Source organism: Cydia pomonella, chromosome 22 (assembly GCF_033807575.1).
Source record: "Cydia pomonella isolate Wapato2018A chromosome 22, ilCydPomo1, whole genome shotgun sequence".
NCBI classification, from domain to species: domain Eukaryota; kingdom Metazoa; phylum Arthropoda; class Insecta; order Lepidoptera; family Tortricidae; genus Cydia; species Cydia pomonella.
The window spans coordinates 7,242,976-7,266,679 of record NC_084724.1 but is presented as its reverse complement, the minus strand read 5'-3'; the positions used below and the strand labels follow the sequence as shown (position 1 = coordinate 7,266,679).

At 38.9% G+C, this 23,704-nt stretch overlaps 1 protein-coding gene across 1 annotated transcript; it reads right to left on the bottom strand.

The window, feature by feature from the left end:
- Positions 1 to 245: 245 nt before the first annotated feature.
- LOC133530146 (protein DEK) lies at positions 246 to 23,685 on the bottom strand. The gene is made up of 16 exons (XM_061868003.1): positions 23,538 to 23,685; positions 21,310 to 21,463; positions 11,697 to 11,800; positions 11,476 to 11,574; positions 10,347 to 10,453; positions 9,741 to 9,876; positions 9,400 to 9,528; positions 8,643 to 8,805; positions 6,925 to 7,083; positions 6,539 to 6,624; positions 6,042 to 6,206; positions 5,233 to 5,349; positions 4,861 to 4,966; positions 4,411 to 4,583; positions 3,325 to 3,477; positions 246 to 2,258 (listed from the first exon to the last, which is right to left on the bottom strand). Exons 1-16 carry the CDS (start codon positions 23,577 to 23,579, stop codon positions 2,244 to 2,246), a joined length of 1,908 nt encoding a protein of 635 aa, XP_061723987.1. The 5' UTR covers positions 23,580 to 23,685; the 3' UTR covers positions 246 to 2,243.
- Positions 23,686 to 23,704: the final 19 nt, after the last annotated feature.

The window sequence follows — 23,704 nt, the reverse complement described above, 5'->3', positions numbered from 1 at the left end:
CCTTGTAGTTTTAAGTTTAATTTACATTATTTGTCTAATCTCAGTTAATTTAATGTATTTATGTACTTAATTTGAATCTTGGCATCCGTCCGTAACTTAGCATAATGCAATTTATGTATACATTGTATACATATTATGTGTACCATTTATGTATAGATAAGCTATGTAAATTATATTATACATTTGTAAGATATTGTATATTTTATACAGCAGGAGACGTCAAGGATGGAAATAAAAGAGACATATCAAACTTTTTATTTACTTTATTATCTATAATCCAATTGTAAAAGGGAACCAGTCGCTCGCTCACACCGTGTCACTACTGCGCTACAGATCAGCCATTTACACAAAAAAAACGTCAACCAAATAAGGTTAAAAATTCACAGTTACACCTTTAATGTCGTTTAGAGCTAGCTTAATAATAGGGGTGCGAGCGCGCCGGGAGGCGGGAAAAAATAACAGAAGTGGGATCGTCCAGTACATCGTAGTATAGAGAGGTCCCATAGAGTCGTCCTCTCTATATCACCATGTGGGCGTCCCGGAGCGGCCGCACGGCTACACCCGCGGAGCGACGTCGGCCACACACATCTACTGCTGGAGCACCCAACATAACACGAAGCGAGACTGCAGCACACCGCAGTGTACTCGTAGGCGATTACATAACATCCAGCGAACGCCGGGGACGCGACGCGCTTAAACAACTCCACACTCTACAAAACTACACATTTCTGTGTACAACACCATAGAAGCGCACCGCCTTTTCACTTGCAACTGTAGCTTTATAAACTGTGAACTATATTGTACACTCAGTAGCTCTGCGCCGAGTCCCCGGTTAGAAACGTTCCGTTTACAAGTTTCTACTTATAACATTATTGTACTAATTATTTGACAAACTTAAATAAATCATACCGCGATCGATTTTAAGATGCATGTCAACACTATATTTCATAGTGGACAGTGATTAGTAAATGTCAATGTTATATTCACGGTGTAAATACATGATCGAGACGGCGACGGGACTCGAAAGCATAAATTCATTTAGATATCTTATACTGTATTGTTATAAATTCCGTCTAGACTGACGAATTTCAGGTAAAGTCAAGGCCAAAATATTTTCTGACTTTAAATATCCAATATAATAGCGAGTTCTTCTTAGATATGACATACTACGTTCAGATTACATAATATATTTAATCACACGTCCCAAACCATTGTGTATATTTACACATACTAAAAGTACACTTAATCAATTCTTAGCCCAAATAGTTTTACTTTTGCGATAGTGTGAGACTGCGAAAAATTTCGACATTAAATCTACGTTCGTATTAAAAAAATAAACTTACGTTCCGAGAGATATTTTTTCATAAAAACCAATCAACAACTTTTAACTTAAAGACAAATTGGGATTTCTGAACTTTGTACAATGTTTTCGATGTAAAAAATAAAAAGTACTTAAATGAGTGACTTAGATATCTCGCGCGTTAAGGTCATAACTTAAAATGGTCCCAAAATGCTATTTTTCTTCTGGATGTGGTCAAAAACGTAGTGGATATCTATTTTTGTGGAGCTTAACGCCGACTGGGCAGTTTCACTTACAATAATCAACAAAACAGTGAACGGCGTAAACAAAACACCACAATAATTACAAGTCATTGAAAACAAGATGTAAAAACTTAGAGCTGCTTATTTCGTTATACTTATTTCTAGTGGAAATTATTCCTAGAACATAAAATTACATAGGCCCGCGCCGCGACGCTGCCCGGGCGAACGCGGGGTATTCGAGGCCAGGTTAAAAATGGACAAACTTCATCGTTTTAGTCATGTATAGACCATTCATTTACATTTTATCTAATACTATACGGGAGATAAGTATATTCACTGACATTGGACACATATACATGGACTGTTTATTTCATTACCTCTAAAAATTGCCGTAAATCAATCCTGGCAAGCGAGGGAAAATACCGAATGAGAGTATTCAAATTGTTTTAAAAGTTGTCCATTTTCTTCAGGGTAACCCATTTATAGACACGCCCAAAGTGCGAAATTGACACTAATGTGACAGAATGAGCATGCATAGGAAAGGTGGATGTAATATACCCGATACAGGCGATAATTTGACAGAAAGTTTATGTTAGAATAGCCCCGGTGCGAGCACGAGCGGGGCCGCGGCGCGGCATTAGTCTAGGTTTAAGTGGTGTACCTTACTTCTATGAATGTGTTTGCGGCCGAGTACTCACTGCTCACGAAGAGATGAGCTGAAATGCAAACATAGACTTGAAGCGCATTCATGAATAACGGCATTACATTACATTGGACGTAGTTTAGCTAAAAGTTGGATACTTTTCCTCAATAATGTGTAATTTCAAGGAAGGATTTTTCTTTATGATAGGATCAAATTTTATTGACAGATTTCTGCGGGTTGAACCATTGTCCTTAAATTTCCTTTGACTCTAAAATTGGATAAGATCAACTTGATCCACGCAAATATATGTCCAACAAAGTGTAATAAAAAAAAAAAGAGTAATATAACGTAAAAAATAAAAAAAGCAAGTCTACCTTTTATGAAGCGGGTGTTCCACTGCCTCAGATATTTATTTCTCATAATATATTATTATTGTAATAATATATAATATGTCCTTTTATAAACTATAGGTATACTATGAAGACATCTACACTCCGCCTTAACTCCTAACATCTTAAATACACTGCAACAAAAAAGAAAAAAACAATAAAAAATAATACGGTACGGTGGGATAAGTCTATCACTGGGACAAGACAAGACACTTGTATGGAATCCTCATACTGTTTGTCTTGCCCCGAGCAAAATAAACTATGTTCGACTTACCCCACCTTACCTTACTACTTTAACTTACTCTCATAAAAGCAAAGGGTGGTGCCATGATATTTTAAAGCTTGAATTTTTTAAACTTATGACTCTTATGAGCCCCATCAATTCTTCTAACTTTCGGTCTTCATCATCAGACCAAAAAATCTTTCTGGCAAATCTTGACACAAAAAAAAAACTGGGTGGTTCAACTATTGTTTTGTTATTCTGTCCCATTCCGCAGGGGACAAAAGTGGCACAGTTTGTTTAAACAAATGCTTCGCTACGTTCTACTAACAAACTTAGTAGATGGCCCATTATGGAAATAGGTTCTAACTACGACAAAAATACATTAGTTTAAAGAGTTTTCTGGGGCCACGTAACCATAGCAATGAGTGACATTGATTCACCCAACTAACAAATGTAACAAATAATGTGTGCAATAGTTTGTAAAAAATGATTGAAAAAGCTATCAAGTGAATATGTTATTTACTGACCGACTTGACTGTGGCCTTGATGAAGTCCTTCTTGTGCGCCAGGTCGAAGTCGGGGTAGTGGCTGTACACCTGCTTGCACACGGTCTTCATCGTGATCTGCTCGAGGTTAGCTCCCTCGAGGATTTGCTTCACGTACTTCTTGATCTCATCGTCCTGGTATAACAATATTAGAGTTAAACAGCCATTTATGGATACAGAATAGAGTTAAAAATTTTCCTCACTTGACGGCGCCTTCTTTTTAGGACCTAACAAAAGTCTTTATTTTCGGAAGTTGTTCATAATCTGTGCACAAGAGGTTGGTCTTTTTAATCGATGCATGGAATTCGTACAGTACCGGACGCTGGAGTCATAACGCAAAGGGAAGCAATCGCGCTAAATGCGTTGAGATTTGTGCGTATAGCCTCAAAAAAGACATTGGCAGTTTTTACATGATTGTAACCACTTAGTTTGAAACAAGATTGGTCGTTACTGTGTTGTACAGTCGCCATCAGATATGTCGGAGCGGCCAAGGTGCTCAGAAATATCTGAACACGCCGCTATTGTCAAGGCGTTAGGTGCATGTTCAGATATTTTTGACCATCTCGGCCGCTCCGATATATTTGATGGCGACTGTACATAATAGTGGCTGTAGGCTAGCGCCACACAGTAGTAATTTGCTAACTGATCGTCAATCACTTAGCATGAATTTTAGAAACTAATAAAATTTAAAAAAATGTAACATAAGCTATTGGATCCGTCTGAGCACCATTAATTACATTACAACTATGTCGAGCAGTGGCCTACAAGTTGATTACGATACTCAACGGTACATACCGTGGGCGGGCGCGTCTGTCTCCCGTACTCTCCTCCTCCTCGCTTCCCTCCCCGAACTCCTCTTCAGAAAACGCGGCCTTATTGTTTGGCTGAACATACCAGCAGTGGTCTACAAGTCGATTACGATACTCTATGTCGACGGGCGCGTCGCTGTCTCCCGCGCTCTCCTCCTCGCTACCCTCCTCCTCCCCATTTCCCCAGAACCCTCCTCGGAAGACAGCACGGCCTACTTGCCCGCTCGAGCAGTTCGTATACACTACAGCGGTACATTACCGTGGGCGGGCGCTTCTTCTTGTCGACGGGCGCGTCGCTGTCTCCCGCGCTCTCCTCCTCGCTACCCTCCTCCTCCTCACTCCCCTCCCCGGACTCCTCTTCAGAAGACGCGGCCTTCTTGTTTGGCTTTTTGGCCGGTCGGCCCGCCGCCTTGCCCGCTGGCTTCTTCTTGGCTGAGGGAATAATACTATCGTTAGAATCATTTCTAATGGTTTAACATGGTGGTTTAACAGTTGACAGATAGACAGAGGTAGGAACACTCAATTAAAACCATTGACTTGCTAACAAGCTGAATTCGCCCGAACACATACTCGCTTATCAGGTTTGAGTCATTCACCGCTCAGCCTTCACCTGTCAATGACTGCGTGTCGCAAGTAAACACTAGAAAATGGTTGAAAATGACAGTTTCGTCTCAGCAACTCTGTTTTTTTTTAAGAATGAAAGAAATACCTGGTGGCGTAGGCGCTTTTCGTTTGACCGGCGTCGCCTTAGCGTTCTTAGCGACGACTCCCTTACGACCCTTGGCCGCCGGCCGGCCGCGCTTGGACTTTGGCTCCTGTGCAACAAAATTATAAATCATAAACAGTTGTCTCATAGAAGTCTGTTTGTGCGCGTTGTAGGGTCTGCAATCCAAGGGTAAGCCCTTCAGCCAATCAAACCCCGTATTCGGCAGATTCTACAGATTGAAACAATATTAAATCGGTTAGCAACGCGATGACGGAAAGTTCAAAACGCGGGTGATTCTGCCATTTATGTGAGCTTGTCAATTTCAGTAAATCTAGAGACAACTTCTAGAATTGACTTATCATAATAGCAACTTACATCGGATTCCTCTCCGTCGCTGCCGCCGCCGGACTCTGACTCGTTTTCGCTCTCGGACTTTTCGCTCTCTTCCTCGCTTTCAGAGCGTGCCCGCTTTGCCGCGCGACCCTTCTTACCCTGGTGGAAAAACATTGATTAGCATTTCGAATGCCTCAAATCAAATACGAAGCAGATTACTTAAACCTGAACAACACTTAACTGGCCATTGGTAGACCTTATGCCTACCTGTATGTTTTAGTTTTATCTGTTATTAGATAACACTGAATATCAATTACCTTGGAACAATTAAATTAACCCCGAAGGGGTAAAATAGCTAATAGGCGGGTCCACATATGCGCGAGGCAATTTCCTGACGCACAAACCGGCCAGTGAGACGTGCCTCGGCCGAAGCGGCGCGCCTTGGGGCGAGGAAAACGCATGCGCCGCCTCGGCCGCGGCACGTCTACACTGGCCGGTTTGTGCGTGAGGAAATTTCCTCGCACGTACGAGCTCGCTCGCTCGCTGTGCGGACCCACCTAATTGATAACATAGGCGACACTCAAATATATGTATTTTTAAGTGTTTTCTTTTATTGATTGCTTGAAAGATTTTAAACTGGGGTTAATTATAAATAAATAATCGCGTAAGTTCATAAACCCTACCAAACTTTTATAATTAAGGGCACTTAAACAACGTCCAGGGCTGTCCCACTTTCTTTCCGCAGGCTAAAAGTAGGAATTGGCGAGTCGGAAGACTCGCAGACCGTAGTCTTGAGTTTTGTTCTAGAAGAATCCGAGTGAGTGGCGAATGGTAATAAGTCTCGGTGTTACCTTGGCCGGCTTGCCTCGCTGGCGCTTGCCGCGCTTGGCCGGCTTGCCGCTGGAGCGGCGGCGGCCGGTGCTCTTGCGCTTGCGCGTGGCGCCGCCCGCGCTCTCACCGCCCTCGGGGTCGAAGTCCGAGTCCGCCTCCTCGGACCCGCTCGGGTTGAACGAACCCTGGATGATAGTAGTACATTATTGCAGAAACCGGGAAAGGGAAATTTGTGGATAAGTTTCGATTTTGTCGGACGACGAGAAGCGGAATCCGACAAAGACGAATCCATGAATTGCTATTCCTGCCGAGGTATGCCTCGGCAGGAATAGCAATTCGTGTCGTACATCGTTTCTTTTATTTCCGTTAATTTTGAGGGTGCATCCCTGAGCTTAAATTTACAAATAAACAACATATTGGAGGTTTCGAAAAGCCATTAACAAAAAGTATATTACTATGTAATATAATATGTAAATTTGCTTCAAAATTGCTTCATTATTCATTCAACTGTACTTACATCTGAATCTTCTGAGCCATCCTTAGCTGGTTTGGGACCCTTGACTTTCGTCTCCGGGTCAGTCTCATACTCCTCATCGGAATAGCCTAGACCAAAACATTTAATTACTAGGTATTTTATGAATTGACCAGAAAATGTTGTTAGATTTTTTGAGTTTTTAGTTATTAAATTCTGGATTCCACCTATTGGTGGGTGACATATTTTTCCTTGACACTCGTAACTACTTGTAAACTACTATGTTCTTCTTCTCATTCTTAAACTATGACTTCAGAACATTTAAAGTGGTGCTTAAAACAGATGCGGCTGTACTGCTGGCTAACGGGGCAGAATCACAACAAGAAATGTTCAATCTAGTTGGGTAGCGTATTGTGTAGTGTAGTGTATACCTCGGTTGTGCACCTTGGCGGCGGCGGAGCGGCGCGGGCGGCCGCCGGGCGCGGCGGCGGCGGCGGGCGGCGCGCGCGCCACGCCCCGCGCGTGCACGGAGTTGTTCACGGGCTGCTGCAGGAAGCCCACCAGCCGCGCCGCCAGCTCCGCACCCGAGCCTGCGCACATTTTACCACAGAATAAATAATACTACTACCGTACAGAAGTTACACTTCCTATAGAACCGAAGTTTGACAGGGATTCGGCGACGAATTAGTCTGTCACTTTCTAATGTGTGGCACTATCCCTTTCGGCCATTTCGGGTAGTCAAAATTCGTCATTCTCTTATCTGTGGTCGACGACTTCAAGTTGTGCCAACCCTAATAATTGCTCGGAGCAATGCTCAGCCGAACGGAGCCGGGAAAAGCCGAAAGAAGGATTGTCGCCCCACTGATTTGACTGTGTATCTCATCTGACTTATTTCGTTGACACGCGAAATATTGACCTTAATAATATCGAAAGTAGCTCGACGTCAGCTTTCGATCGAATACGATATTACAGATACCGAGAGAATCGCCTGCAGAAAAAACGGCAGTTCCGATGTTCAAGAACATATTTTGCATTTCAACATAATAACAAACATAAATGACAACAAACACAACATAAATGAGAAGAAATCCTTGAATCAATTTTTACTAGCCTAACAAATTGTCATTTTACACTATTATCATAAAGCAAGATAAAAATGCACAATAAGTTTATTGTCCACAGCTAACGAATGCAATTTATTACAGAGTTATCCCGCTAAAACTACACGTCGTGCATATACTACACTAACGCTGTGTACAATACACTCACGCGATTTCTGTCCAAAAATCTTGCCTTTATTTATGAACCATTTAATATAAAAACAACTACTTAATCTAATATATTATAACCATATCTTCGTTGTCCAAGTCCAGCATGGTGCGCACTTGCTTGGGCTCCATCTTGGTGGTCTCCTCGAGCTTGGCCTTGTACTTGGTGGGCCCTATCGACCACTAAACTAACTCTACACTACAACAGTACCTTTCTTGTCCAAATCCAGCATCTCGCACATAGTGCGCACTTGCTTGGGCTCCATCTTGGTGGTCTCCTTGAGCTTGGCCTTGTACTTGGTGGATCCTATGGGCCACTAAACTCACTCTACACTACAACAGTACCTTTCTTGTCCAAGTCCAGCATCTCGCACATGGTGCGCACTTGCTTGGGCTCCATCTTGGTGGTCTCCTCGAGCTTGGCCTTGTACTTGGTGGATCCTATGGGCCACTAAACTAACTCTACACTACAACAGTACCTTTCTTGTCCAAGTCCAGCATCTCGCACATGGTGCGCACTTGCTTGGGCTCCATCTTGGTGGTCTCCTCGAGCTTGGCCTTGTACTTGGTGGATCCTATGGGCCACTAAACTAACTCTACACTACAACAGTACCTTTCTTGTCCAAGTCCAGCATCTCGCACATGGTGCGCACTTGCTTGGGCTCCATCTTGGTGGTCTCCTCGAGCTTGGCCTTGTACTTGGTGGATCCTATGGGCCACTAAACTAACTCTACACTACAACAGTACCTTTTTTGTCCAAGTCCAGCATCTCGCACATAGTGCGCACTTGCTTGGGCTCCATCTTGGAGGTCTCCTCGAGCTTGGCCTTGTACTTGGTGGATCCTATGGGCCACTAAACTAACTCTACACTACAACAGTACCTTTTTTGTCCAAGTCCAGCATCTCGCACATAGTGCGCACTTGCTTGGGCTCCATCTTGGAGGTCTCCTCGAGCTTGGCCTTGTACTCGGCGGAGCCTATCGCCCACTCGTAGCCGCGGAACTTCTTGATGTTGCGCTTGACGTTGCGGTCGAGGCATAATTGCTGCAGAGACAACCGGTATACATTAATAACTAAGTTTTGGGACTAAAACTAGTTTATTTAAAATAAAAATAAAAAATATTATAAAAGAATCAGGAATTAGGGTTCAATCTAATACCCTTAATGTAGTTAAGGTTGAGTTAGAGTAGAAGTCTGTGACCGTACAACACAAAACCTAACAATAAGACTCCTTTATACAACATTTTTAAGAAGTCTATAAAATAATATTGTCATTGAAACGTTGGATGTTGGAGTTGAAATTTGATAGGATAATATAATGTTTTCTTAAGATCACCCGTCCCTAAATAAGTTTTTTTTTATTATTCAACAACAGACGTCGCGCGCGTCGCGGTGTCTTAAGTGCATTATCGATATTTTATAAGTATACAAGTATGACTGTGTTGAAACATTAAAAAGTACAAATACAGGTTTCTCACAGCCAAGTCAACACAGCATCCTGGCGAATTCTAGAAATATTTGCTATTAAGGATATCATTCAGCCCCACCAAAGAGAATCAAGTCCATAGAATTTAAGTCCATTTACAATGGCTGACAAATTTCTAAATCTAACTCCTGCAATAAAAGGTTAAGACTTACCCCGTATAGGAACTGATGAAGGATCTTCTGATCCTGGGTCTTGAAGCGCGAGAGTGAGATCTCAACATTACTGATGTGGCCAAGTGGGATGCCCTTGCCTGCAGGCAGCGGCACAGGCGGTTCCGTGGGCTGAACATATTAACATAAGGTTGAATCACGAGCCTGTTTTCTCTAATCTAAAATGGATTTTTTTGAATAGAAAGGTCTTGCGCATCATATGGCGTAAAATTGCTACGTCAATGAAAAAGAACAAGAGACAAATGACAAGTGGGGTTCGTGTGCTTCGCCCTACTGTTCACGCACGTCCCCCATAAAAAAGTCAAATGTATGATAAATCTTACCTCTTTCTTGGGCTTAGGTTTGGGAGCCTCCTCTTCCTCCTCCTCCTCTTCTTCCTCCTCTTCTCCCTCTTCGTCGCCCTCCTCGTCGTCGCCCTCATCGTCGCCATCTTTGGCTTTTTTTGCTGGCTTCTTTACCCTGAATAAGAAACATTATTATCATGTTTGCTAATTAAAGGTAATGTACCGTTAAATTCCATTGAACACATCTCGGACCCCACCAAGGACATGATTTAGTGCATACATCTATTGATACATTTATTCCACCAGGTGGTCAAGGGCGTAAGAGCCGATATTGCCTACTCCTAAGAAATTTTTGCAAGTGAACAAGTATTTTTTATTAACCTACAAATAAGTCATACTGTAAAATGTATAGTCATAAAAAAAAATTAAAGCTTTTTAAAGTATTTACCGTACTATACATATATTATATAACGTGGTATAACTAAAAAGGGATTTTACTTATGACACTGGCGATATTGAAAATTTTCAGGGGTTATGGTGTTAGAGGCCGGAATCGTACTATACAGAATAATTCGGCTGTTAGGGTTCTTAACCTCTTACTTTCAAAATTCGTTAGATGGAATTATATAATATAATACACTTTACTTTTCTTTGGGCTTCTTTTCTTCCTCATCTCCCTCCTCGTCACCCTCCTCTCCCTCCTCATCCTCCTCCTCTTCTTCCTCCTCATCCTCGTCTTCTTCTTCTGTATCCTGTAGGAAATATAAATATGTTAAATTAAGTCCAATCAAAGACAGATTGACTCCGTATTGAAGGTCTTTTGAGCCCAGTCACTCATAAGCCGTTGGGCTAAAGATCTATCCAGGTAGAGACCGAAGCTTTGGGCATATGTAGAACGCCTGCAGGAATCCATTCACTCGAGAACCGAGGTCAGCGGGCGTTGAGGCTATACTAGATAAAATGGCATGAGTACACTGGTGTCGTAGCCAACATTACTGATCGTAAGAAAATCGTTTATCGACGAAAGTCAATCGAAAAGTAAACAGATATCGGGAAGACAATTTCAGAGAATTGCCGTGGTTAATAGATTATACTAGTGGCTCTGTGAGCTATAGATAAGCTCGCGATGAGATTGATAAGCTTAAAACATGTCAAAACAAAAATATACTTACTTCGTTGAGTAATTATCACAACGTACTCACAATAGCACTTAAGTCCTTTATGCCAATTTATACCATTTTGAACTCTTTCCGAAAAACTAAACGACAGAATTTTTTTTTGCTACTACTAAACCTGCTAAAAAAAATTTACGAGAATCGGTTGAGAATTGCGACCTGTAGAAGAGAACATCCGGACATACGAAATTAGATTGCCAGAGTCAAAACGGTGACCTTTGCTAACGCTTCGGTCAAATATTTAAGTTTCGATTAGCATTTACTTATAACAATTGTCACTTAAGGCCCCCAGGGTGGATAACAAGACTATTGCCATATTATAATGGATGGATGCATGAAATATCGGAAGCCCTTAGAGGCAAAATCAACCGAGGAAGCGATGCAAAGAAAAGATGGATGCCATATTCATCCGAAACATACTGGAATTAAATATTGTTAAAACCCTTTTAACGGTCCAGACCTAAAAAAAATACACGATCAAGCCTGATCGCCTCTACGACCTAAAAATTCTGCATAAGAAATAAATACACAAAACAGGGAGGTATTTTTTGCCTAAAATAAGGAGTTATGTATCTCTATGCATATATCTAAATACATACCTCTTTCTTAGCCTTCTTCTTGGCGGGCGGTTTTTTAGTGCTCTTGTTATCTTTCACGTTATCCTTCTCGTCGTCATCGTGTGTTTCACCATTTTCTTCCTGCGATAAAAAATATATCGTAGTCTTTAAAAAATATGAAGTTGAAAATTACTTAAGTAAACTGTAAACAGTGTGTCTATGAAATAAATCAACGAAGAAAAAAGTATTTTATTATGCAATACCTTTTTTACATCACCCTCTGCTTTCGCGTCTCTTTTCTCGTCCTTAGAGTCGTCTCCGCCCGCGTCATCTTCCTTCCCATTAGCCGTTGTGCTTTTGGCGTCGCCTGTACCAAAGGAAAATATAATGAAGACAATGTCAATACGCTACATTACCTAATACCTCGGGCCTATTACATAATAAAATACAAACGAATACAATAATGATGCGGTAATGTACGGTCAAGGAATTGAATTTCAATACCATTTCGTACATGGTCACAGTGACAATAGTATGAGGTCCCTACAGTTAGGAGCAAAACTGTCCCAATAGTAGCATATTAGTAGAATGTGGAGAAGTTGATGTCGATCAAGGGGAGGGGCACATGGTTAATACATAACAGTACTCCGTAAATTTTTCTATAAATCCCCCTAACATATGATGTACTTGGCATTTACGGTTACTTTGTAATTTCGAATCGAAAAGTAGAAAAAAAAAAACACATTTTTATTTTTTCCAATATTTTTATTTCCTCCTATGGAAACTCCAAATAGGGAACCATGCATAATTAAGAAATTCTGCCACTATAAATTCATCATGAAATTGTTTTAATGGGGCGTATTTTTGAAGTTACTTTTAGGTGACTTACAGTTCGGTGCAAAAGTGTACCATTAAAAACAACCATAGAAAGTGTCTGTTCAATGTTAAAGACGACTATTATTTTGCCGTAACTAGGCAAGTATGTTTACGATTTAAACAGTTGATACCTCATTTTAGAGAGGCTAAATCTCTTAATTATGTATGGTTCCCTATTTGGAGTTTTCATAGGAGGAACTAGAAATATTGGAAAAAATAAAAATGTGTTTTTTTTCTACTTTTCGATTCGAAATTACAATAATAACCGTAAATGCCAAGTACATCATATGTTAGGCCGATTTTTAGAAAATTTCAAGGAATACTGTTATATATTAATCATGTGCCCCTCCCCTTGATCGACATCAACTTCTCCACATTCTACTAATATGCTACTATTGGGACAGTTTTGCAACTTTAGGGCTCATTTACACGGTGCGAGAACTCGCATGCGAGTTTCATTACATTGCGGTATTTGATCGGTCGCCGAATTGGTTGTAACCTCAATAGTCCGCAATGTAACTAAAATAGCATGCGAGTTCGCGTGCCGTCTAAATCGGCCCTTACGACAAGGTACGAAATGGTACTGAAATTAAATTATTTTAGGTACTGTAACAGTCTCTTTCTGTTTGTAATAATTTTTACAACGGAAACTTTTCATAGTAGATAACTTTTCACATCACGTTTTATCATGATGACGATTTTAATTTTTCGTGTAATTGTTTGTGAAATATTAAGAAATGCAAATTTTTGGTAGGAGTCATATTGACACAGCCTACCATATCAATTTCCGTAATAAACAACTTTCGATATTTTCAACACGTTTAACAAGATTATCAGTTGTGTACTTGTCCAATTTCCGTTTTAGTATTAAAGGCCCTATCTATGCTATTTCGATAAACATTTTTGAAAACCGTACATGTAATATCGACAGGGTCCCGTATATACAGGACTGTCACCGTATTGTCGCGTCGCGTCCCGCATTTTTACCCGGCCCGTAATTCAATACCACTGTAGAATATATATAAATATAATAAGGACATTCTAACACAAATTGACTAAGTCCCACAGTAAGCTCAATAAGGCTTGTGTTGAGGGTACTTAGACGACGATATATATAATATATAAATATTTATAAATACTTAAATACATAAAACACACCCATGACTCAGGAACAAATATCCGTGCTCATCACACAAATAAATGCGCTTACCAGGATTTGAACCCGGGACCGTCGGCTTCATAGGCAGGGTCACTAGACCGGTTGTCAATATACCTATATGGTCACGGAATATAAATGGTCACAATCATCTCTGTTTTACCAAATTGTTTATATACCTATGTGAGTTTAAGGCTTTAAGTTATGAGCCGTTATGCGTTCCGAATAATTATGGCAACGCTAAAGGCCGAGCCACACCGCTTGCGTGCGCAACACGTGTGCGTCGACGTAAGCGTAGACGTGCACAGCACCCCTGTCACACCGGGTTACGCGCACGTCACGCAACGCAAGTGCTGCAGAGTGCTGCACACGCCACGCAGGCGCACGCTGCAGCTCTGTCGTGCGTGCATGCTGCGTGTACATCCGCCTATATAAATTTGCGTATTATTTCCTAGTTTCTAAACGACTACCAATGTTCGACAGCAGTTTACCGGACAAAGAGGAAGCACTCCTCTTGCTTTTAACACAAAATACTCCTGCGATACTATTTTCATATTATTATACTCGCCTTACAAAAGCTGCATGCTGCTTGAACAATTTTGTCAAAATTACACACGGCGACATGATACGAGTGATATCAAATGAACTGACTTCGAGTCAAAACTTGCCCGAAAATAAAGAAGCAATGAGTCAAAACATTTTTGCCTTTGCTTCATAGTACCTAATGCAAGGTCACCTATTTAATGCCGCTATTGCAAGAAGAAAATGTCTCATACTTGAATCGAGATAATTGAGAGTATATAATATTATTCATCGCACAATAGTTCCCAATACATAAACTAACTTGTATTCCAATAGTACCTAAAATCGATCGCACCGCCCGAGTTGTAAATAAATACAAGAGAGCTGCGCGTGTACACGCACAGCACCATGCAGCACCGAGCTGTGCGTGTCCGAACCCGCTCGGTTCGCCCTCTCATAGGGAACGCCGTTAAACACAACGTCATCACTGCACGCAACGAAGCGACGTTGCCGCTCCGCTGCGTGCACGCGTGTACGCAGCACGCAGCCGGTTTGTCTCGTCGGAGCTGCAATGCGTGCAGGTCACGCGCACGCGCACGTCACGCACACGTCACGCAAGCGGTGTGTCATATCTTATGAGAATTCTTAGTTTACAACGCAACGGAACGCGCACGTGCACGTCCACGTCTACGCACACGCAACCGGTGTGGCCTGGCCTTAAATATCGATTATAACGAGAAACCTCAGGTATTACGGTAGAATACCTATGCCATATGTGTCCTAAGCTAAAAAGAAAATTTACATCATGTCTACATTTAGAATTTACGAAATAATAAAGCTATCTATGTAAAATAGAAAACGATCGGCATATTAAATAACCTTATAAATATTCTTCCCAAACTGACCTTGAATTTAAATAATTTTAGTCATAAACGAAACCGGTGCCTAGCGCACTAGTAACCTAGTGGTAGAAACGAGATTTTTATGAACATCGTATCCGGGTTTAGCATGGCAGAGTTCATCACTTCAGTTCGTTTACTTCAAGGGGAAAGTACAATCAGAAATATACTCCTTTTTTTGGATTGAATTTTTCTAACCTCAAAAGTAATGGTAATAAACTTTTTCTTCGTAGGATTATATGTAAACGACACTATAATTTAATGCATACATATATTTACTCAGATTTAATTTAAGAGGAAAAAAGTTACCACTACTTTTGAGGTTATAAAATTTAGAACCAGTCTAAAATGTGTCCTCGAGTTGCGGAACAAAGGCGCGTTATCGGAGAGCGCACCTACACTGGTTTTTTTGAGCGTTGGGCTAGCCGGCACTCAGGTGCCAATTAGAATTATACGACCCTTTTTTTGCAGGTAGTGGCACGTGCGGTTTTACTTAACAATAGACAAAGGATTAGCCGCTTGGGGCCAGCTACAAATCGAACCACTATACACCACTAGTAGAAATTAAACCCCTAATTGAAGAATGACTAAATAAACTAAGTAGTGTAAGTAGCAGCTGACAATACTCACCTACATTCCAAATTTCATTAATATGCCTACACATAACACAGTTTACCATTAATATGCCTACACTGTTTACGAGTAAAATGGCTCTGTGACATAACGATTTCGTTTTTATGTTTTAGCTACGGAACCCTTTCATAATTCAAGCGAGGCATGACCCGTAGATTGTACTTACTATACCTAGCATACCATGAATAGGCGGTTTATCTACGCTTTACATTAAAAAATACGTTTCTTTTTAAGATCTACTAAGTAGCTTCCATTTACTAGCACCACATCACCTTCACCCAATAATTAATTCAGTACTATTTTATCATTCACCTTAACTATTTAAAAAATACGTTTCTCTTTTGAAGATCTACTAAGTCGCTTCCATTTACTAGCACCACATCACCTTCAACCCAATAATTAATTCAGTACTATTTTATCATTCCCCTTAACTATTTTAAAAATACGTTTCTCTTTTGAAGATCTACTAAGTCGCTTCCATTTACTAGCACCACATCACCTTCACCCAATAATTAATTCAGTACTATTTTATCATTCACCTTAACTATTTTAAAAATACGTTTCTCTTTTGAAGATCTACTAAGTCGCTTCCATTTACTAGCACCACATCACCTTCACCCAATAATTAATTCAGTACTATTTTATCATTCACCTTAACTATTTTAAAAATACGTTTCTCTTTTGAAGATCTACTAAGTCGCTTCCATTTACTAGCACCACATCACCTTCACCCAATAATTAATTCAGTACTATTTTATCATTCACCTTAACTATTTTAAAAATACGTTTCTCTTTTGAAGATCTACTAAGTCGCTTCCATTTACTAGCACCACATCACCTTCACCCAATAATTAATTCAGTACTATTTTATCATTCACCTTAACTATTTTAAAAATACGTTTCTCTTTTGAAGATCTACTAAGTCGCTTCCATTTACTAGCACCACATCACCTTCACCCAATAATTAATTCAGTACTATTTTATCATTCACCTTAACTATTTTAAAAATACGTTTCTCTTTTGAAGATCTACTAAGTCGCTTCCATTTACTAGCACCACATCACCTTCACCCAATAATTAATTCAGTACTATTTTATCATTCACCTTAACTATTTAAAAAATACGTTTCTCTTTTTAAGATCTACTAAGTCGCTTCCATTTCAACATTCCACATCAACCTTCACCCAATAATTCATTCAGTACCTATGAAATTGGCGTTTTGTATGGAGAACTTTAACGAAAGTCGATTATTCATACAATTAATTTTGCGGATTATTTTGTGATGGCATTTTCAAACCAAACAAATTTTTGCCAGTAATCTGAGACATTTTTAAGGCACATTTTGTATCTAATTTTTTTTATCTTTTCCGTCAGAAAAATATGTCATTTAAATATTCGAGCCGGCAGCACATGAAAAGAGCTGTTTTCAGGGCGGTATTCTGAATACATAAAACAATAAAAGTAGCAAATAATTGTATGTAAAATCATTGTTATGTAGCGCACTAATAAAATTAAAAAATACTTCGAAGTTACTATTAAAATAAATAAATTATGACATGACTAATACTTATGAACAAAAACGCCAATTTCATAGGTAATGACCCAATACTTTATCATTCACCTTAACTCTCCTGGCGATACCTAAAGGGTAAAGGGGCCCACTAATTCTGAACAGTCCGCCGGACGGTATCGGCCTATCAGTTGTTGGGAACTGTAAACTTTTTGTTCTAACTTACAGGCCGATAACGTCCGGCAGACTGTTAATCAGTGGGCCCCTTAATACACGCGAGCAGTTGTTCCTTTCGTAAATGATTCGCGAATCATGTGCAGGCGTATTCGGCTAATCTGGACACACGTCATGGCACATCTGTTGCATGACAGCACGTCTAGTTGGTATCTAGTGCTAATCTTGCGGCTTCATGTGTAGGCCCTTTTCTAGATCTCACTGGGCAAGTGAATCGTGGTAGGTACCCCCTCTCCCATCCCTTTCTTATTGTACTATATACGAGACAGAAGATGATATCTCGCGCTTAATACGATAGGCGTGCCGCGTGCTACACTACTCGTATTATGTAAAAGTATCGTGTTTGTATACTATCTAATGAAACTTATCTCTGTGCGTACTCTTATCGTACCTTAGATTAATTTTGTAGCAAAATTGATTAATATTGTGTAATTGATATGGTGGCTACTGGTCCTGACTGATTGACATTTTGAGTAGTTACAGTTCTTGATCTCAGTATGATGAAATAAACAATTATAGTTCATGGACAGAGATAAAAGATATAAAATAAAAGTTAATGTTAAAAGATAAGATAACGTTAACGGTTAATGTTAAAAGATAAGGTAAAATAGCTAAGACGTAGTCTTCGTGTTAGCGCGCGACAGTCACAACACGCTTGTTTTTTTTAATAAGTTTTTGGGACCGGAAAAACTGTTTAATTTTGTTAACAATTGTTAATAACAAGTGCGAGTCGGACTCGCGCACGAAGGGTTCCGTACCATTATTTATAAAAACGGCAAAATAATTATGTTTGTTGTATGGGAGCCCCCCTTAAATATCCATTTTATTCTGTTTTTAGTATTTGTTGTTATAGCGGCAAAAGAAATACATCATCTGTGAAAATTTCAACTGTCTTGCTATCACGGTTCATGAGATACAGCCTGGTGATCTGTCACCAGGACGGACGGACGGACGGACGGACGGACGGACGGACAGCGAAGTCTCAGTAATAGGGTCCCGTTTGAACCTTTGGGTACGGAACCCTAAAAATGAACACTTCCCCTTTTTAGGGTTCCGTAGCCAAATGGCAAAAAACGGAACCCTTATAGATTCGTCATGTCCGTCTGTCTGTCCGATTCTGTCACAGCCACTTTTTTCCGAAACTATAAAAGCTATACTGTTCAAACTTGGTAAGTAGATGTATTCTATGAACCGCATTATGATGTTCAGACAAAAATAGAAAAAAAAACAATAAATTTTGGGGGTTCCCCATACTTAGAACTGAAACTCAAAAAATCTTTTTTCATCAAACTCATACGTGTGGGGTATCTATGGATAGGTCTTTAAAAATGATATTGAGGTTTCTAATATCATTTTTTTCTAAACTGAAAAGTTTGCGCGAGAGACACTTCCAAAGTGGTAAAAAGTGTGTCCCCCCCCCCCCCCGTAACTTCTAAAATAACAGAATGAAAAATCTAAAAAAAATATATGATATACATTGCCATGCAAACTTCCACCGAAAATTGGTTCGAACGAGATCTAGTAAGTAGTTTTTTTTTAATACGTCATAAAAATTTAAAAAAAAAAATTTTTTCATCAAACCCATGCGTGTGGGGTATCTATGGATAGGTCTTCAAAAATGATATTTAGGTTTCTAATATCATTTTTTTCTAAACTGAATAGTTTGCGCGAGAGACACTTCCAAAGTGAAAAAATGTGTGTCCCCCCCCTGTAACTTCTAAAATAACAGAATGAAAAATCTAAAAAAAATATATGATATACATTACCATGCAAACTTCCACCGAAAATTGGTTTGAACGAGATCTAGTGAATAGTTTTTTTAATACGTCAATAAATTAAAAAAAAAATTTTTTTCATCAAACCCATACGTGTGGGGTATCTATGGATAGGTCTTCAAAAATGATATTTAGGTTCCTAACATCATTTTTTCTAAACTGAATAGTTTGCGCGAGAGACAGTTCCAAAGTGGTAAAATGTGTGTCCAAAGTGGTAAAATGTTGAACAAGATCTAGCAAGTAGATTTTTTTTAATACGTCTTAAATGGTACGGAACCCTTCATGCGCGAGTCCGACTCGCACTTGGCCGCTTTTTCAGTTGCATTTGGGGTTATCCATAAATTACATCACACGTTTAGGGGGAAGGGACATGTTGTGACAAGGGGAGGGGGATTCACAAACTTTGTGACGTCACTTTAAAAGTCTCAGTAACCGATTTTTTAATTTTTGTTTGGTTGTAAAGATAAATAACGAGTTATTGGAACGATAATGGTTTATTTTTCCTACTCGGTTTTTTGTTATAAAATTACTAATATGTCTATTATCAAAAATATTAATAATACCTATTTCGAAGAATGTGATGTCACACCACGAGGGAGGGGTGGAAAAAAACTTCAAATTCGTGTGACGTAATTAATGGATGACCCCTTAAAAGTTTATTATTATTTTTTCAAACTAATAACTATTATTTTTTCACCACACCACTGGTAAAGGCCCTCTTGATTGTTGAAAAACTAATGAGAAAGTTGCATTTTATCTACATGTGGGGAAAAGTAATCAGATACAAATTTTGAGTCGTTTCCTTATGTTAGCTGGTAGAATTGACTTTTATATAATGATTGTGAATGATAATTTTTTATAACGTTAATTTGGATTTGATTTGGTTCAATTTTTTTGGTATTTTATAGTTAGCATTTGCTTCGCGTTGGTGTGGTGAAAAAATTTGTGTTTCACTCGGAGGCAAAGTTTGTTTAACCCTCGTGCCTTGAAACCCTCCAACGCTCAAGATTCCACTCTCTCCCTTGTAAAACAAATAACTATTAATGAGGTGTACAAAGTGTGTCAAGTATAAGGAAATCATAATGAATTAATGATGATCAATTCATGACGCAAAATGATGATAATGAGAGAAAAGATTGATGATGACATTAAAAAATGTCATACCTTGTTACACCTTAGAACAAACAAATAAAATGAGTAAGGCTGCAGTTCCACCAGATGTTTGTTAAGAGCCAATTGAATTAATTCATATTTTCCTCGCTTAGCGTGTAGTGATTCTATTGGTACTTAATAAACATCTCTCGCAACGCATCCTCGCACATCTCTGGTGGAAACGCAGCCTAAAGGGTAATTTCCATTTATCCTATTAGTACATAAATGTTGTCAATTGACTGCCAAAACCATTATTTCGTATTAAGCGGCGACATCTGTTAATATCATAATAGATTTTACAGTACATATGGTGCTACTTTACCGCACTAGTGCGAAAATTAGCATATTACGTTACTGTGTCGAACATTTAAAGGCCATATGTACTGTAAAACGTTGTACGATACATGTGCGAATAGTTAATTCGCAACTCGTGTCGATTTAAAACACTCCCTTCGGTCGTGTTTTAATTTATCGCCACTATTTCCTATTTTTCGCACTTGTATCGTAATGTACTATTATAATAAACTTCCAAACCATATTGGAGAATCATGTAAAGTGTAAACTTATTTCTAAAGCTCTTATACCACACAAGACTACCTACATGAATGATAAAACAACGTTGGATTAATTGTAATTCGAAATGATTAATTATTTATTAGATTTGAATAATGATGATGAAATGGATATTCCAATGTATGTACTTCCTTTGTTATTTTTATTTTTTATTTTATTTGTTTGACATTTAGAATTTATTCTAGAAACATTCGAGACTAGTATTTTTTTTATAATTTTTTTTTATGTTTGACGATATTTTGTGAAATTCTTAGTATTAAATTTGATCTGTATTAGAATTCGTTAGTACTATGGAATAATATTTACATCAATAAATTGCTCTGACAATTAGCTTAAAATAATTATATGTAATACTGTCTTACTATTCGTAAGTGCTTGTTGCTAGGCCTACATGAATAAACTATATTTGAACTTGAACTTATCACAATTAAAAATAATCATTCACTCACTCCTACTTAGGACAAATGAAAACCACCCACAGTTAGTATCCCACACAGGTTAGGTGCAATGTAGATGAACAGGCCGACCCAACACGACAACTCTGACCTTCAAGGGTATCTTTATTGGGCGCGTCGCTTGGTTGATCTACATCGGTGTTACCTGCGGCCTGGTCAGGGACCGGGCACTCACCCTTGGAGTCTTGGGATGACTCGTCTTCTGTTGTATGCCCATCGCCGGCTGTGGACTTCTTGTCTTCATCCTGAATATAAAAATGTGGTTAAAATAAGTGTTATGTTTGTCATTTAATAAGAGGGATGAGACATATATTAAGTTACCTATCGGTAATTTATTACAAAATGAAGTGCGCAAAAATTACCTAGGTGTTTTTGACAAGTTACTCGAAAGTGTGAAGGTTACTTTGACAGCATCCACCATAACACCTATAGGTGTCGTCGTCGCTGTGGGCGCGACTAGTAACGACACCTTTAGGGGTTCTTGGCATTCAAAGGATTGTGTTGTTGCAAATTTTATTATAGTAGGCACTAATGGTAAAATTAAATAAAAAAAAACATGGCTGAATAGTTGAATGAATTTTATTTTCATATGTAATATTTTGCTAATGTACCTGAATTCTAATATTCATATAGTCATGCTCCATGATTGTTGAGCGATTTAGGGTCCTGGCTAAATTGGTTGTTCAATACTTACACTATGGAATGTTCAATTTAGCTAAAACCCTGAATAGCTCATCAATCACGGAGCTATGAACAGTGAATACATTTTTCACCTCAGCCCCATGTGACAGTAGAGAAACGGCCAAGCCACAGATTTTGACTAAGGTGTAGACTTTGTGACGTTATTAGGGCTTATAGAGTTAAGGCGTGTATAAATGACTGTATCAATAATGACATGATAATTTTTTGATATTTGATATTTCATTTGGACAAATAAATCGTGGTTTACACCTAAAATAATTATGCAACTGCAAAAAATATGTACACATCCTGATGTAAATATAGTTGGGTAAATCTGTACACTTTTGTAATAAATTGGTTGTATCATCTTTAATGTTGTATGCAAGTTACTTAAAATATTGGACTGTAAAATGTGCTAAAATATTATGTGTTTAATAATTTGTATCTGACATGTGATATTAACGTAGCTAGAAATGACAAATTAGCATTGTATTAAATTGACATCTTTTTTTAGAGATTGTGATATTGAAAATATCAATCTGGTGGCATTGTACCTATGTTGCTAATATGTATTTTACATTTCCTGTAAGGAATTATTACTTAACAAGGAAAACTTTTAAACTAAATACTTTTATTAAACATAAATTGTATGGTGGCATGGTGTTTAGGTATTGGGTAATACTTTTTGACATACAAAATATGAATTTCTCATGTTCTGGGCATGAAAATAAAACTTCTCATTGCAATATTTCACTTATTGAACCAAATAAACAGTAAAACGCTATTTCTAATTCATATGTAAAATTACAATTCAGAAATTTCAGTCGGCAAATCTGCAACTGAAGTTCAAGCGTCAGTTCGAATTTCCCGCCATTTGAATTTGAACCTTACTGCAAACGCGTAAGGCTCATATCACGTTACAGACTTAGAATCTTACCGCTATACATACCCAAATATACAAGCTGTGTACATTTAGCGACTAGGTACATATAGGAATTATATCTAGTCTTACATTTTAGGGTCAATCGACCTCAGCCATAATGCTTTAGAGATATGATATTAAACTACAACTACGGCATGATCAGAAGCTGAACTGAACGAAAATTGACCGAAGTCAGCAATAAATGCCCGAAAGAAACCATGTTTATTTACATTGACGGCCTAGCTCCGCAACGAAATAGCGAAGCGCCAAGCGACGGGGCATTGGAATGACAACATTATCACTCTACGTCTAAAAAATAATCGCAAAAACCAAATACCAAGGTCATGCGGATTTCCTATCAATGTCATTATGTACATATATCGTGGTACATTAACAAAGGCCTGCACCTAAATGCAAAGGGGCGGGGGTGGCAAAAATATGCGAAATCTGGAAAATAATCCCATTAGCATCAGTTTCGATAACCGATCACGATGGCATTCACAGTTTTTCTTGTGAAATATTGACTAATATCACAACCCTTCGTGGCGCAGTTCCCGCGTTTAGCGGGAAGCAAACGTTCTGTCAGCCATGTTGAGACGCAGACAAACATTAGTGATATAACACGGAAATAACATCACTTCACCACTAAAAATACTCTTAAAAGACGCGCACCACTGCATAGAAATGTAATACAAAAACATATTTCACAACTATACCTGATTGTCACTGATTTTCGCTTTATCGGTATCACCCGACATTTTTCCTACGAAGAAATTGAAAGCGAATTCAAAGCGTCTTCAAACACCGGACAACACAAATGCACGCACCCATTAAAAAAAGTTTTGGCGTTTAGTTACCAATATAGCTCTCATTCTACTTGGAA

Excerpts from the sequence above, each read along its gene's own strand:
- LOC133530146 (XM_061868003.1), bottom strand. The coding sequence starts at position 23,579 with ATGTCGGGTGATACCGATAAAGCGAAAATCAGTGACAATCAG. Across the intron at positions 10,454-11,475 it reads AGAAGAAGGCTAAGAAAGAG|GATACAGAAGAAGAAGACGA; the intron begins GTATGTATTTAG and ends TATTTCCTACAG. Across the intron at positions 5,350-6,041 it reads AGCGAGGCAAGCCGGCCAAG|GGTAAGAAGGGTCGCGCGGC; the intron begins GTAACACCGAGA and ends TTTTTCCACCAG.